Consider the following 16,164-nt stretch of genomic DNA (forward strand, 5'->3'; position numbering starts at 1 on the left):
GATCTAGAATCCAAATAAATAAAATAAATTTTATGAGTTTAGGCCGGAAAAATTGTATTGTATACATTTCATAGTGTACGTAGATCTAAATCAAATTTGAATGAAATAGTTCATTTCTTTTTATTCTAAACACGGCAGATGACGTCATTAGTTAATATATAAGCAATAGTGACGTCACAGTTTTATGCGTTCTTTTTCACATGTATTAATGCTTTTCCGGTTGCATAAATAATACTGTTTCTCTACATTCGAATACGCCTTTATTTTTTTATTTTTCTTCTTTAAATAAAATTGTGGTTATACATTTAAAACATCTAACATATTATTTTCAACAAAAGTCCGTAAAAAGTTCTCGATATATCGCTGCCGATTCTGACGTGATGTCCGGCGAAAATTTTTTGCGGACAGACAGAGAGAGAGAGAGAGAGAGATGTGCGAACGTGGGGATTTATATATTAGGATAAATAAATATATAGAACATAACATTGGCTTTATGATTTAAAAATTGAAAGCATGGAAAGCGATATGAGGGAATCATCAAATATAGTTGTAAGTTAATTAGATACAGCTATCATTTTTGTGATCTATTGTTAGGGTTTTAACACCTGCCTGCCACTTTTATTATGATTTTTTGGTGGTGTTATTAGTTTGTCCATGTTCTAAATCAAATCGTATTTGAAATCATTTGCTTAATATAAGAGAACTAAAACACATTATCATAAACTTTTTTTACATTCAAGATTAATTCCATATAAGAATTGTAGCTCTTGTGTTTCTTTGTGACACTATTATATTTAAATAAATCTTGAAAAAGAAAAGACACTAAGTGTACTTTCATTAAATTTCTTCAGGGCAAGGATGATGTCAACAAGCTAAGGGAGATAATGGACAAGGAGAGAGACCAGTTAAAAAGGGAGCTAACTTCTGTGGGTAACCTTCAGTCCGACTACAACAGGCTGCGTGAAGACTACCAACAGCAGAGGGCTGCCTATGACAAGCTCAGCAGGGACTACACAGATGTGCTTTCATCACATAAACAGGTCTGGTCTTTTATAACCCCTCTACCCCCTCAGGGTGGGAAAAAGGTAAAGGTGGTGGTTTGTGAGAGGAGCGTCATTTTTCATCTGTTAGAGCAGTTAGGGTAAGATGGTTACGTGCAGAGGTGTATCGACCCTTCCCGGCGCCCGGGGACAAACTTTCAATTTGGCGCCCCCCTCGGGAGCAACCTATCAATTTTCAATTTGCAACCCCCCCCCTCCTCAAACTTTCAATTTCCACCCCCCTCTCAAACTTTCTATTTCCACCCCCACCCCCCCTCGCTAGGCCTCTGGTTACATGTCTGGTTCAATGGCTTGTACATTGGGTATGTTATAGATCATGGTGGAACCTGGCTTGTTGTACAAACACCCAACTGAAACCTGTTTCAGTTTCCCAGGAACCAAAACATTTACTCATTCAGTCATTCCACTTCTTATAGTTTAGGAGAAATTAACATTTTAATGAAAATAACTTTTAAAGTTTGTACATTGTTCAAAGGAAATAATTATGTTGTTTTGGTGATTCTTTATTTTAATAAAGACATTTTTTTAATGAAAATAACTTAATTATGACGTAGGTACATGGCTATGCATCAACGGATATAATACTTTTTTTTTTTTTAATGTAGTGACTATTATTAAAATAAAGAAATGAAAATTTAAATCAAAATAACTATGACGATTGTACAAGGCCAAATATCAAGGGAAGTAATTCCAATTTTTTTTTGTTTATTTTTGTATTAAAGTAACTGATTCTCACATTTTAATGATCAGGTTAAGACAGACTACAACAATCTTCAGCTGAAGATGACAGAACTACAGGGGGAGTTGAGTGATGCTAAGGAGGGCATGGCTGTGGCTGACATGGAGTTTCAGAAGCTGGAAAACAAAATGGATGTGAGTGCCAGAAACTATGGGATGATCCTCCTTAAGTTGCGACATTTTGTAACCACAAGCTGAAAGGTGTTTCACATTGCTAGAGCTTCTGGTGGAGTGTTGAACAGCCTATTTTTAAAGCCTACTTAAGAAACCTATGCTATATCCTGTCAATACTTAGTGGAACAAAAGATGTTATTCTGTAACCACAAGCTAAAAAATGTTTCACATCGCTAGTGCTTCTGGTGAAGCATTGAACAATATCTTCTATTAAAGCCTACTTAAGAAACCCATGCTATATCCTGTCAATACTTAGTAGAACAAAAGATGTTGCTTATGATAAAGAAATCCACTTAACTCGATTAAATTTCTTTTAATTATTTTTTGTTAAGGTGTAAAAAAAAAATGATTCTTAAATGATACATAAATACTAATAAAATTAAGTTTCCTGAAGCACACATGTTTTGTAAAATTTCACTTCAAAGTTTATTTTAAGATATATAATGAATGGTTTTAAGTAGTATGGGGGGGGGGGGTATTAATAAAATCATAGTTATGTTATGTTTTCTTCTACTGAAAAAAATTAACTACCTTCAAATAAGTAAAACATATTTTAAGCTAAATTGTTTATTAACTGAAAATGTATTTCATATTTTTTAGTCATGAAACACTTAATGAACTGCTTTGTTTGACCAACAGGCTGTGTACCAGATCAACGAGCGAATAGAAAATGAGAACCAGTCGCTGCTGCTCCAGATCCAACAACTGCTGAACCAGAACCACGACCTGCTCACACAGGCCCTCAACAGCAAGGACCACTTTGCTGAGGAGGAGAAGGCCTACCTGTGAGTTACCTGTATAGTACCAATATAGGTGTACCTGTGAGTTACCTGTATAGTACCAATTTAGGTGTACCTGTGAGTTACCTGTATAGTACCAATATAGGTGTACCTGTGAGTTACCTGTATAGTACCAATATAGGTGTACCTGTGAGTTACCTGTATAGTACCAATATAGGTGTACCTGTGAGTTACCTGTATAGTACCAATATAGGTGTACCTGTGAGTTACCTGTATAGTACCAATATAGGTGTACCTGTGAGTTACCTGTATAGTACCAATATAGGCATATCTGTGAGTTACCTTGGCTTGTATTTTAAGATCATCTGGCTTTAGATGCCCCCATGGTTATTGTGAAGATTTTCAGCTTACAATAATTTTAGCCAAATCAGCTGCCAGAACTAAAACATTTTGTTGTAAACTGACATTTTTAGTACATACTAATAATGTCTTGGTCAGTTTATTAGTGATGGTGTGTCATATTGTTATTTTACCCTGTGTATTTACATATGTGATGGTTCTTGCAGGGAGAAGCTGTCTGAACTCCGCAGGCAGAAGGAGAGACTGGAAGAGAAAATTATGGAGCATTATAAAAACCGGATTTCTCCTAAAAAGTGAGAACTTTTAGACATTTTCTTTAAATAATGTAAACAAACTGTTCTAAAAAAATATTTTATTATCATTGGTATTACAACTTATTGCCTAAAAAGATTTTCCCTAAAGTATTTTACATGTTCTTGTACTGCTTCAAACATTTATTGTATGGATTTGCACAATTTTTTTCTCACAGGAAAGGTCTGGGTGCATTAATCGCTCGCAAGGCTCGTGGTATTATGTCAAGGGTGAGAAATTTACTTGCTTTTATTGTTTTTATTTTATTTTTTTAAACTGACTTAATGAAAAGTTTAAATATTCATGTTATAGTAAATTATTATTTTTTCCACTTAGTAATTTCTGTTTCTTGATTCTAGTTTTTTTTGGCTAAATGTTTTAGAAAACTGTAGGCTTATTATTAAGTTATTTAGTAGAAAAGTTAATACGCCCTTTCAGACCTGGTGGTCAATACAGCAGATGAAATAGTTCATCAGTTTCTGTGACACATAGGGCTGCCTTTACTTTCCCTAATTTGAGTCCAGTACCCATCAGAGGTGGATGGACTAGGGATGTCCTACGGATTCAGGCCTGGTATTCAAAGTATAGACTTTCTGGTCGGCAGTCAGGCGCTTCAACACCCAACCACACAATCCTTTTAGTAGATTGTGTAGATATCAATGTATTGCTTTCTTGTTGGTGGTGTTTGGTGACGATGATGTTGATGAATAAATTTTCTTGTAACTCCAGGGGCCGCGGCGGACCAAGAGCCGCAACAACCTGTCAGATCTTGCAGACAGCTCCTCTCATGGCTCCAGTTCCAATGACCCTAGCAGCGACCCTGCACGCAGAATTGGTGAGTTGTGACAACATTTTTTGCTGAATTTGTGTAGTAACATACCCCTGATATGTTAGGACTTGGCTAGCTTCAAAACAGAAGTTTTATGACAGGGTGCTTTATGGCAAATCCAACAATACAAAGCATTTCTTTCTCCAACAAATTACATCATTGTGTTTAAATAAAAGTAATATGGCCAAGGATTTAGGTCAGTAATGTAGTCATACTGTTTAACCAGACTTGAAATTGAGTGTGCATTATATTTAATATAGTAGCAATCCTGCAAACTATCATTTATTAGTCACATACACTTGCGGTTTTCATTTTTAAAATGGAACATCAAAAAATATTTAGACTTCATCTATATTTTGAAATGGGGTGCTACATTGTAAAGTCAGGAAATATTTTGACCCAATTCTCTTGTGAAATGGAATGCTACATTATGTCAGGAAATATTTTGACTGAATCTCTCTTGTGAAATGGGATGCTACATTATGTCAGGAAATATTTTGACCCAATCTTTTGTGTACTGGGGTGCTAAGTTGTTGTCCAGAAAACTCTGTACAGTCATTGAGTCTCCCCAATGCCTCTCTTACGCAGGTGATAGTTTAAGTCAGCTGTCCTTGAGCTCAACTTACACTGTAGGTTAGTTTCATTTATGTTGCCATGAAGTGTTTCATTCTCAGTTTGATGTTCAAGGAGTTTAATTCATCTTTCTTATTGATTGTTCCCAGAGTTATGAAATTACTGCATTCTGATTTATTTTTGTTGTGTTTTGGGTAATTTTTTTTTTAATTGAATATATGTCGTAGTATTGGCTAATTACAAATAATTCTGTTGCAAAAATATAGTTTAATTACAACTTAAAAATAATTTTTTTTAAAATATTGCCAAGATTTCACACCAGGTTAAATAAAATTTGTTAGAACTTACAGCTACTCTATCTAGTATGTGCTGTAATGGTAATTCATTTGGTGTTATGGTCAAAATTGCATAAAGTTTTTAAAACAGTCATTTAGTCGCATTGCAATGTGGTTATACTGGATTTTATCTAAATTAGGTGACAGGACAAAATAATAAAATATCTCAGGCAAAATTGTGTAATGTATATGAGATCTTTTGCTATGTAACCCTTGAAAGACTTTTGAACTGACGATTTTAAACCTGTTAAAATAAAGCTACCATGTTTTTCCACGCTAACAAAAACCTGCCCTCTAGACAAAAGGGTGCAGCGCAGCAAAAGTGTTGGGCCAGTGCGCGGAGCCAGTCCCAAACTGAACAGCCAAAGCAAACTGCTGGCCAAATCTCAATCTGCTTTGAGCTCTCCTGTGAAAGAGACCACGAGGCTGAGAGGTAGTTGGGTAAACTTTGCATGCTGGAGATTTCCTGGCATGGGGAAGTCATTGTCTGCTATGTTGTGTGCCACATGCTAATTTTAAAAACAGCTTTTGTCATTTTCAAACATTTTTAAAACGTTGATTTGAATGGATTATCTTTTTTTTTTTCACGGCTCCACATAAATTACAATAAAGTAAATTATCAATAGAAATCCTTGTAAGATTAAAATCTTGTAAACTTTTCCTTTAAGTTACATTGTTTTTTTAAAGCAATAGCCCAAGATTAATGTGATTAATTAACAAAATTATTTTCTTTTTAAAAATCGCACACAAATACTATCTAAAAAAGATAACCAAATTTTTATTAAAATTCTGCACATAAGTTGCACATACATAATTTCTCAAGAAATCTTCTCTTGTGCTGCACACAAAAAAAAATTGACTGCTACACATGACTTGCATGCTTTTGTTGTCATCTGTTAAAAACACAAGCTTGACTGAAGAAAATTACTTTTATTGCAAGCATGAAATACAACTTAGAAATCAGCATTATCACATTAGAAGTCAGCACTTTATCACATTAGAAGTCCGTATTTTATCACATTAGAAGTCAGCACTTTATCACATTTCACAGACAGATCAATTGCTCACCTCAACCCTAGTTTTTTACTTTCTATGTAGTTGTTCTTTTGTTCACAAAAAAATTGTAGTTAAATTTCAACTGGATTTTTTTAATTTTGGCAGCAAACATACATGTGAAAGCATGTTTGTCCTTAACAAATGTTTTTATGTTGTGAACAATTTCAAATTTCAAATGTTGTATACTTTAAATGTAGTTATTTTATTTTTAAAAATGCACATAAATTGATAAATATTTTAAATAGTTCACATGTTAATTAAATTTGATATGGATTTATTTAAAATTTGAAATGTCTGCAAACATGCATGTGTAGGCATAAGCATGAATGTCCTTAACAATGGTTACTTTGTTGTAAAAATGTTTACATTTGAATATTATAGTTGCTGAATGTTTCTGTTGTGTACATTTCTTCTTCTTCGTTCTTAATTCTAATGTTGGACGTGATTTCATCCAAAACACAATTAAGTATTATGTGACAACCTGTTATGCTCCGATTTCAGCATTTCTTTTTGGATTTGCTTCCATAGCCTTTGTCCAACCACGAACCAACTACAAGGCAGCAGTTGTTTTATTTTAGAGTTGTCTCCCCTAGATGTATTTCTGTCCCCAGCTATCAATCCTCATCCACCTGGGGATTGAACTCTGGACTTTTCAGTTTAGCAACCATGAGCTTTACCGACCTGACCACACCAACCCCAGCTTTTACATTTAAATGTTGACAGCAAATTAACCATGACTTTGCTCCACTGGAAACATCAACATTGCTGAATATCAGCCCAGTTTTTTTTATTCTGTCGAAGGTTTTCTAGTTTTCGGGCTGTATTTTGAGGGGAGACAAGAAAAAAGTTGTTTGTACTCAGGCCAGAAAGTTTAGAGCTCCAACATTGTTTTAAGAACACACGAGAGACCGCTATCAATTAATGAATGCACTTTTTTCTATTGGCTTACTTTGGGTAGAAAAAAATATATATAATACTCCACATTTTGTTTGAACATTTCAGTAGCCAAATCCAGTGAAGATGTGAATGAATCATGTAATGCTGACTATAGCTTGCTTCCAGGTAAGGTTTCCATGTGCTGAAATATGCTGACGTGGTTCAATCTTAACTAGCCCAGTGGTTTTCAAGTTTGTGGCAATCTCTTAGACCAGAGTTTAACAAATATTGTGTACACATTTTCTGTAACTGTTGTTTAATCTGATGAAGACCTTAGGTGAAACACCCTTTATGGAGTTTTAGTATTTAGCTCTTTTTTATTTTTTTATTTTAAAGTTTAATGGTTAAACAAATATTTTGATAGTTCAATAATGTGTGCTTGTCATATATCTATATTGAATTGATTTACTTGTCTTATTCCTTTCTGGCCCCTGGTCAGCAAAGGGCTGTAATCACGCCTCTCCACCGGACTCTACTTTGGACTGTTCTCCTTATCTATGCACATGTGAGCCCAGCTCTCTTTATTCTACTATTCTTCTCTATGATTTCTTAGCCCATCCACTTTCCTCCTTCCCTATTTTTTATATCACTTTTGTATTAAAAGATTAGATGATACCTGCAACTATATAAATCTAATCTTTAAATAAAAGAATCATGTGGTAGACATGTGACTATGCTATATTTTGTAACATGTAGGTCTTGGTCGTCCCTACAACGTGGATTCAGTTGACGGCTCCGTCTCTAGATCCAACACCCCAGGCCCAGGTAGGAGGGTGCCAGGCAATGCCTCACCTGGTAGTGAGATGATAACACTGGATCAGTTCCTGAGGGAAGCCAACAGCTCACAGAGTAGTGGAAGTATTCCAGTGGATGAGGTTAGTCTCAGAGGCTCAACAGTACTGACAGGAGTGCTGTTGCACTACTTCAGAGCTTAGTTGAAAAACAAGATTCAACTTTTTATAAAACAATTAATTTCATAAATATTTGTCTATACTGTTTTCTTACTTATATGTTATATTTTTTAATTATCTTCAAGTTATTGGATTTTATTTAATTTTAAGGAAGTTTGTCTCATGTCAAATAAAAAAAAATTTCTCTTTTAGAACAAACTCCACACCCCCATCCAACGTAGAAGAAGCAACGACAGCGAGTCAAGAAGCAGTGAGAACTCCAACTCAAGTTTTAACCGTGCCCTGCAACAGAAACAGCTGAGCCTGGCGACCCAGTTCAGGCCGGATGTCCCTGACGTGGCGGCCTCCACCCTCCCCTCCCCCACCGGCAGGGAGTACAACACCTCCCGGAACTCCCACTTCTCCATCAGCAGCGGAGGGAATGAGAACAACAGCTTCACCTCCAACGGGCCGTTGCCTTACGATGTGTACACCTCCACCCCAAAAGTTAGTTCTGACGCCTTCCCTGGGTTGAATTACAACAATAACAATTCTTCGGCTAGGACAGAAGGCGAAATCTCGGAGCGCCATCGCCTAGGCGACGGCATCAACCGCCTGCCAGTGGCAAAACGAATATCAGACGATGACAGACGTAGCTCCAGTCAAGAATCGTCTCCGTACGCCAGCATCAACAGACTCTCCAGCACCGCCAGTCAACCTTTTACATCCTCCCCCAGAACATCGCTGACCCACACCCAGTCCTCGTCATCATTCTTTCAGCCCGTGCCCTCCCACCATCCGCACGCCCCCTCCAGCCAGCACTCCTCTAGTCTAGGGAGCTCAACAGACAGCTCCAGGAACCAGAGTATACCTGTAGACCCCCAGCTCCCCTTCACGGCAGCTGATCGCCTGGATAGTTTAATGAGGGGCGACCAGGCTCTGTCCCACTACGCCCAGCCTCACAACTCTGCTCAGTCCAACGACACCAGCTGGGTCAAACCCCGGGTCAACTCGAACCCGGACGCCGATCGTGATGCGGGTTATAGTTTAGATAGAAGAAGGTCAGAAGGGCCAATGGACAGGTCCCAGTGGATGGGCAACAAAGCCCCGCCCCCCATACCCAGAACACAACCCGGTGAGCTGTCAAACAACCAGAGACCTGAAGCCAGGAGATCTCATGTCGGTATCCCAGGAGCGCAGCCTCGAGCTCGGCCATCCACGGCCATGGGACAATCTGGGCCTATTATCAAAGCCGTTTATTCTCGTCCGAGGCAGGGAAACAGTTCTGTGAATCCGCCTGTTAGGAGAGACGCCTCGGCGTCGAGGGCAGGGGGTAACCAGAACGCTAATAATAACTCCAGCCAGCAGTATAGCCAGCCCCAACTGGCAGAGAGGCCTAAGTCAGTCCCCCCACAGCTGTTTAATAAGTCTGATGGTTTTAAAACATTTGAAGGAAACAGGAACTCGTCTAGGGAGGCTCCGGATGGTAGGGACCTTAAGGATGTGATTCAGACGCCTGCGTCAAATGTGTCCCATGTGGCCTTGATTAGGGAGCCTAGTAGGTCAAGTTCAAGGCTGAGCGGTCCTTTTGACCAGCAGAACGCCAGACCACCCCAGTCGCAGCACCCGTCCCCACCCACCCAGCACCAGCAGGTCAGGAACCCCGTCCCCTCTCCTCAGAGTTACGGCAGTCAGACACATTTAAACAACAGGCAGGCCTTACCCCCACAGACATCACCTAAACATGAGGCCGACCACCCGCCTAGAAATACCACCCCCGGGTACGATTCCAACAACCACAACCTGTCGCGGCCAAACACCATGGGCCACCACAGCCCCTCGGCCCGACCTGATGCATTAGCACTTGCACAGAGCAGATACCGCTATGGCCAGAACAGTCCTTTAACCAGCCACTCCCTGTCAAACCTCGGGAGCCCTTCAAGCAACACTCCATCCACAGCCCTACCCCCAGATGCTACGTACGCCAGGAGTAAAAGCCCAGCCTTGCACTCTCGGCAAGACGGACGAGATGGCCCTGGGTCCCTGTATCAGGACCCAGCAACCCCCAGTGGGGGGTACTCCTCTGGCCTGACACCCAACCATGCTGGGGACTCTAGACAGTACAGGGGAGGTTATGACTCTAGAGATACACCTTCAGGACCACCGCAGAATTTTACCCAGTCATCAATGGGTTATTCCCCTTCATCTAATTATTCCCAGAGCCCCTCACAGCCGAGAGGTTTTGCACCTGTACCGCAGCCTCCACCCCGGGGGTTCACCCCTGTGCAGCCCCGCACACCTGTGCAGCCCCGCACTCCAGATGATAGCTACTATGTAAATAATTCATTGAACACGGTCACACAGGGGAGGGGAACCAACATGCCTGCCCCTAGAGCTGGGCCACAGAGATCAGACTTAAACGGGCCCTCAGGGGCTTACAGTAGCCCCCCTGGGGCTCACAACAATCCCCCGCCCCAGCAGACAACCCCCAGAACTCAGCCCCAGGTCCCCCAGGGGAAATCCCCTAGCAACTTTCAACAGAACAACCACCCGCCCCCCAGCCGACCATCGCCAGCAGCGACCCAGCCCTCCCCCCAGCCCAGGCCAGTCGGGGAGCTAACATCTCCAGAACGGACCCCACCCCCACCCAGTACTGGTCAAGCAACCACTCAAGCCAAACCCAGCACCACCACAAAAGCAGAGACAGAAGAAGGACAAACGAACCATTCCAATGCCATTTGGTATGAATATGGTTGTGTATAGTAGTTTTATCTCCATTTTTTTAAAATTCTGTAGTTTAGATGGAAGTTTTGAATGCATGATGTTGTTAGAACTGAAGTAGGTTTTGTCTGTAGAAAACAAAAATCACAGCATTTTTTACCTAAATCATCCTCTTATTGTAAAATTTTACAGTAGCTGATAACCTTATTGCTAATTAGTATAATTTTACTCTAAATGACGGTAATTCTATTTTTTAAGTGCATTCTACTTAAAGACAAAACTAATTTTAAGTTTTATTTGTTTTTTTTGTTGGCCGTAATTTTCTAAAAAAAATGACCACTGTATTAATATAGTTTTAAGCAGGTTAACTGTGTGTTGAGTTTTTTAATTCAATGAATAGTTAAAAACCATTTTTTAACCTTTATTTTATCAGGAAGATGTAATTGTTGTATGTGGAGGTTTATAGCTAATGAGATGGTGCATGAGAATTAATTTTTAAAGCAAAGTAGTTGTGTTGTCAGACTGTGTTTCACGTTGTATATTCAGACTGGATGTATGACCATTCTAGCGTAAATTAACTATTTAAACCCAAAACTTCCTTTTACTCTTGTATATTTATTTATATACATTTTTTATAAAAAAAACTCATAACATTCCATAATAATTTTTAAAAACCCTGCAATTTACTCCCAGCATTAGCTGAGGGTTCTTTTACATCAGAAACAAGACCATATCATATTGTAAAGTATGTTTATAAATACTGGTATATATATATAAGTTTACATCTAATAAGTTAATGACTTGCAAAGACTCAGGACTGAAAAACGAACAGTTGTGTGTTATTGAAAGCTAGTTGTATTGAATGTCTGGGCTTAGAAAGTACAGTAAAATAGTTTAAATAGCGAGTATTTATTTGGTAAAAAAATTTCATCAGCTGTCATTCTTTAAAAAAAAATTGTAACATCAATAGAAACAAATTATTACACAAATCATCTTAATTTTTTATTTTCTGAGTGATATTTTGGAACATTACAAAAAAGTAAACTGAAAAAATACACCAGCCAAGCCTTCCTGTCATTGATAGATACGATTTTGTTTACTTGTTTAAAAATGGTTTGCCTTATTCCGTTGTCTCTTCTTCAATCAGTCCTAAAGTTAAGAAAAAAACAAAACTTTTTTATTATAAGTTACAATGCATTGGTTCTTTTTGAACTCTTTTTTTATAGCTCAGTTGGGCCTTGTTTATTTATTCAAGAAGTATTAACTTAAACGCAGGTTGTTACCATTTACCAGTAAATCTATTGTAAATTTAAGTTGCTGTTTTTTTATTTTATTTTTTGAAAACAATTATGTTTAAATGATTGTTTGTACTGCTTGCATTCATTCCCCCCATCTTACACATGTTTGCTGTTCTTTTATTTTGGCAGGCGAGCTAGATGGTCATGACCTTCACCTTTGTGACTTGCATGCAAAGAAGGTCATTGGTTGGCGTGGAGCATGTGAATACATTAACTTCATGGTTCTTCTTGTTGTTGTTTTGCATATTAACTTTATTAGTATAAAAATCTCCCATTCTGTGCGTTTTATTTGTATGACTCTTCTCTAGAAGTTTTGATAAAGATGGCTTTTTTAAACTGTTTAACACACACCGCAAGTTTCTAACTGCTTTACACTCAATTTTTTTTATTTATCCCCCACTATTTTTTTTTAACTATATCTTATCACAGCTCTTTGGGGTACAAGATTTCATTATTCTTTCTGCATTGCTTTTCAATAAATATGTCAGTGGTTCTCAAAATACAAATTGTATTTTTGTCAGTATTTTATCATGTATCAGAATTATTTCCCTTTTATATAAAAGGAAACCACTTTCATGGCAGATGCTCTTGTCTAGTAAAAAAAAGGAAGTTTAATTTGTTCAACTGTCCTTGTATGTTTTTTAACCTCATAAAATTGAGAACTGCTGATTACTGTTCACCTGATCTTAGCATGTAGTAGCTTATTTTAAACTGCTTCTCTTATCATTATTTGACAATCATTTATCTCCCTTTGCATGTGTTTTATGCTTTGTGTTCTATTGTAAATTTCACACTCCACTTGGCATAAGCATTCATTTATTTATTTATCTTTACATACTCTTCACTTTAAAAGCCAAAACAATAATCCTTCAGTGGCCATTAGTAAAAAAAAAAAAATTTTAATTGATTCAATAACTATCTTTTTACAGATTAGTTTGTATTGACAAAATTCTGTGTTTAGTTATGAAGTAAGAGCAATGTTTTTGGTAAAAAAAATTTGGGGCACTTTTAGGTAAATTAATGTTAAATTATTCTTTTGGAGAAAGAATTTAATCCATATATGTTTTATTCTCTATCACAAGAAATAAGAAATACATACATTCTGGTATTTTCACTGATATATTATATCTTTTTTGTAGAGAATGTTTTCTTTTATTTTTTTCGTCATTGAGAACTTAATGGCTCTAAAAAATAATTTGGCTGCAACAGTATATCATAGTCTAGGCTTAATCCCAATAGTTCATCTACACTTTTTTTGCATATTTTCCCCCCTAAAATGTGTATCATTTTATTTATTTCTAACATGAAATATTTTTTTAATACACATGGTAATTTTATTCTTACTTTTACAATTCCTAGCGTTTTTAAATTAAAACAAGCAATTTATTTTTTAATAAATTTTAAACAATTTTATATTACCCAATGATATAAGAGAAAGGAACATAGACGTGTAAATTATTTATTTATAGAAAATAGTTTTAAAATTAATTATTACTATGATCAGTGTTATGACTTGTTATAGTTAAATTTCTTATTTATTGACAATTTCTAATACAATTCTCTTGTCTTTTAAAATATCGTTTTTTTTGTGTTGTAAAAAAAATACATTTATTTTATTTTTTCCCTGCATGTTATCAATTGATTTTACTGTTTTTAATACTGCTGGTAGAAAACATTAGTATTAGTCAATTATCATGCAACAGTAGTAAATTAATAACATAAGCCAATTATAAATGTAAAAGAAAAGTACTGTGGTTTTATTGCAATTGCTTTTATTTCTGTGAAGATACGTTTTATATTATTACATTATTTGACTTTCAAAAAGTATGATTTTATTTTCTAATTTGTGTTGATTGAATGTTTGCTTTTAAACTGCAGAAGTAGTGTTCATTATAAAATATATTTGTTTTGGTTGTAATTATTTAAATCAGCCTAGAGATACAGTCTTGTTAAAGACTTTTCACTGTGGGGGTGGGGTGTTTTTTATCAAGTTTTTGTGAATTTTTTTTTTTTTACAAAAATTCAAACATTCCGGTTTTAAAATAAAATTGTCCATCAAAGTTATAATTTATCAAATGTGTAAGTCATTCATACAAAGATGAGTTTGTAGCAACATGATGAAAATCAGTTGCAATGTGACAGAGTGGATAATATATATATATATATATATATATATATATATATATATATATATATATATATATATATATATATATATATATATATATATATATGGTTGACTTTGATGTAAGTGTTCCATAAGGATAGAAAAAAACATTCCTAAATAGAAATTGTTTTAAAATATACTAGTTGTATTCGGTTCTGTTTGAACATTATTTAAATTTTTATGCAACATGTTGTCAACCTTGTGTATACAAATTTTTAAAATCAAGCGTTTTAAAGTATATCAAAATGATCAATGTGATACCAGTAATCTATTTACAAAGAATCAAAAGCTATTTCCAGCAGTGACTGCTTGTCCGTCCAAAGGCTCCTGGATTTCAAAGCTTTGATGAATAGTATAACAAAAATAACTAAATATACCTTTGTTTATTTTTAACCACGTTACCTGTTTTGAGATTAAGGGGGGAAAAATTTATTTGCGAAAGATAATAAAATGTAAATTTAAAACTGGAATTTCTTAGATTTCATCTGATGTATGGGGGGAAAAAAGTATAAGAATTTATGATACCTGAATCAGGAATAGGATAACTTTTTGTGAGAAGGAAACAAGTTTTGTTGAATTTAATATTTTTTTTTCTTTGCATTATGTGACCAATCTACAACAGATCATCGCCTCATTTTTTTCTATTGTTGTTTTTTTTTTTTTTAAATATATTAAATTTAATTATACATTGCAAAAAATACTGCCAAACTTTAAAGCTGCATTCTACATAATGCTGCGTATTTAAAAATTTATTGTGTGCCTATTAAGGTAGCTTTCAACTTTTTAGATTGCCATTAAAACTCAGATGCTATTTTTTTTTCAGTAGGTAGATTTAAAAAAAAAAAATATTTTTATGGTCATATGATCTGAAGTCTGCTTGTATGAGCTCCATTTATCAATAGCAGTTTCTATTGATTTCAATTGTTTTATTTTGTGTGTGGTTTTTTTTATTTGACAAAAAAAAACTATTTGAAGAAATTCTAAAGTATATATCTTAACATATTTGCTAAATAAATTTGTCCTTGACCTAATGGAGAGTGGTCAAGTTATTCTACATGTAATGCTGATGAATCAAATTAAAGATTAGAATTGTTTTACCTGTATTGAGCACCATGATATATATATTCAATGTGTTACATTTTTATGAGAGAAAAAAATAATCAGAAATAATTGTTTATTAATACAACCTTACTGTTAATATAATGAAAAATATTGTCTCGCTGAAAAGTCAATTTTTTCATGTTTTATGTACATACTATTGATATACCACTTGTGTACATACAGTCTCATGAATTTATAATTAAATCAAGCCCAAACTAAATGCTCACTCATGTTTTTCTACCACAAAAAAAAAATTGTGTTTCACTGTAGATGTTGGTGATTTTATGTGATGTGGTGTGGTCGTTGATGTCTTGTATGATGATGTGTGAGTGGTGCTTGGTGAGTGGTGTTGCTGATGGTGATGTGGTGTTACTTATGTATAGCTAGTGGTGTCACCTATGATGTTATGTATAGCCAATGGTGTCACTTAATGTTGCATAGCCAGTTATGTCACAAATGGTGGCATGTATAGCTTGTGGTGTCACTTTATGTTGTATAGCCAGTGATGTCACTTTATGTTATATATCCAGTGGTGTCACACATAGCGTGGCATGTATAGCCAGTGGTGTTACCTATGCCATAGTGTATAGCCAGTGGTGTCACTTATGCTGTGGCCATTCTTCCCTCAGTGGTTTAAACACATACGAATTAGTCCTATGTAGTAATCATATCCCATTCGCTTATGTTGTGGTGTAGGAAGGGGCACTATGACTATCTATACATGAACAGTGCAAGGGGGCTATTCATCCTCGTAGTCAAACATCTTACATGAAATGGAGAATTTCGACAGAATGATAGAAGTCTAGAAAAAAATGTGCATGACGATCATTTAATTTCAACTTTACTCTACAAAAAAGTAATTTGAAGCTGTATTGGGCATAGGTTTGAATCCCT

At 35.9% G+C, this 16,164-nt stretch overlaps 2 protein-coding genes across 2 annotated transcripts in view; both read left to right on the forward strand.

The window, feature by feature from the left end:
- LOC131957266 (girdin) overlaps positions 1-7,706 on the forward strand; it is an 87,065-nt gene extending 79,359 nt beyond the window's left edge. Inside the window, exons 26-35 of the mRNA XM_059322000.1 lie at positions 852-1,040; positions 1,812-1,934; positions 2,613-2,758; positions 3,280-3,366; positions 3,543-3,594; positions 4,094-4,199; positions 4,782-4,826; positions 5,400-5,534; positions 7,160-7,219; positions 7,533-7,706. Coding sequence (XP_059177983.1) covers positions 852-1,040; positions 1,812-1,934; positions 2,613-2,758; positions 3,280-3,366; positions 3,543-3,594; positions 4,094-4,199; positions 4,782-4,826; positions 5,400-5,534; positions 7,160-7,219; positions 7,533-7,702 — 1,113 coding nt within the window. The 3' untranslated portion in view covers positions 7,703-7,706. The remainder of the gene's footprint in view (positions 1-851; positions 1,041-1,811; positions 1,935-2,612; positions 2,759-3,279; positions 3,367-3,542; positions 3,595-4,093; positions 4,200-4,781; positions 4,827-5,399; positions 5,535-7,159; positions 7,220-7,532) is intronic.
- Positions 7,707-7,896: 190 nt separating this feature from the next.
- Positions 7,897-14,014, forward strand: LOC131957267 (serine/arginine repetitive matrix protein 2). The gene is made up of 3 exons (XM_059322001.1): positions 7,897-7,968; positions 8,197-10,724; positions 12,132-14,014. Exons 1-3 carry the CDS (start codon positions 7,897-7,899, stop codon positions 12,148-12,150), a joined length of 2,619 nt encoding a protein of 872 aa, XP_059177984.1. The 3' UTR covers positions 12,151-14,014.
- The last annotated feature ends 2,150 nt before the right edge of the window (positions 14,015-16,164 follow it).

Source organism: Physella acuta, unplaced genomic scaffold (genome assembly GCF_028476545.2).
Source record: "Physella acuta isolate Inbredline_101_S28 unplaced genomic scaffold, ASM2847654v3 ptg001227l, whole genome shotgun sequence".
Taxonomy (NCBI): domain Eukaryota; kingdom Metazoa; phylum Mollusca; class Gastropoda; family Physidae; genus Physella; species Physella acuta.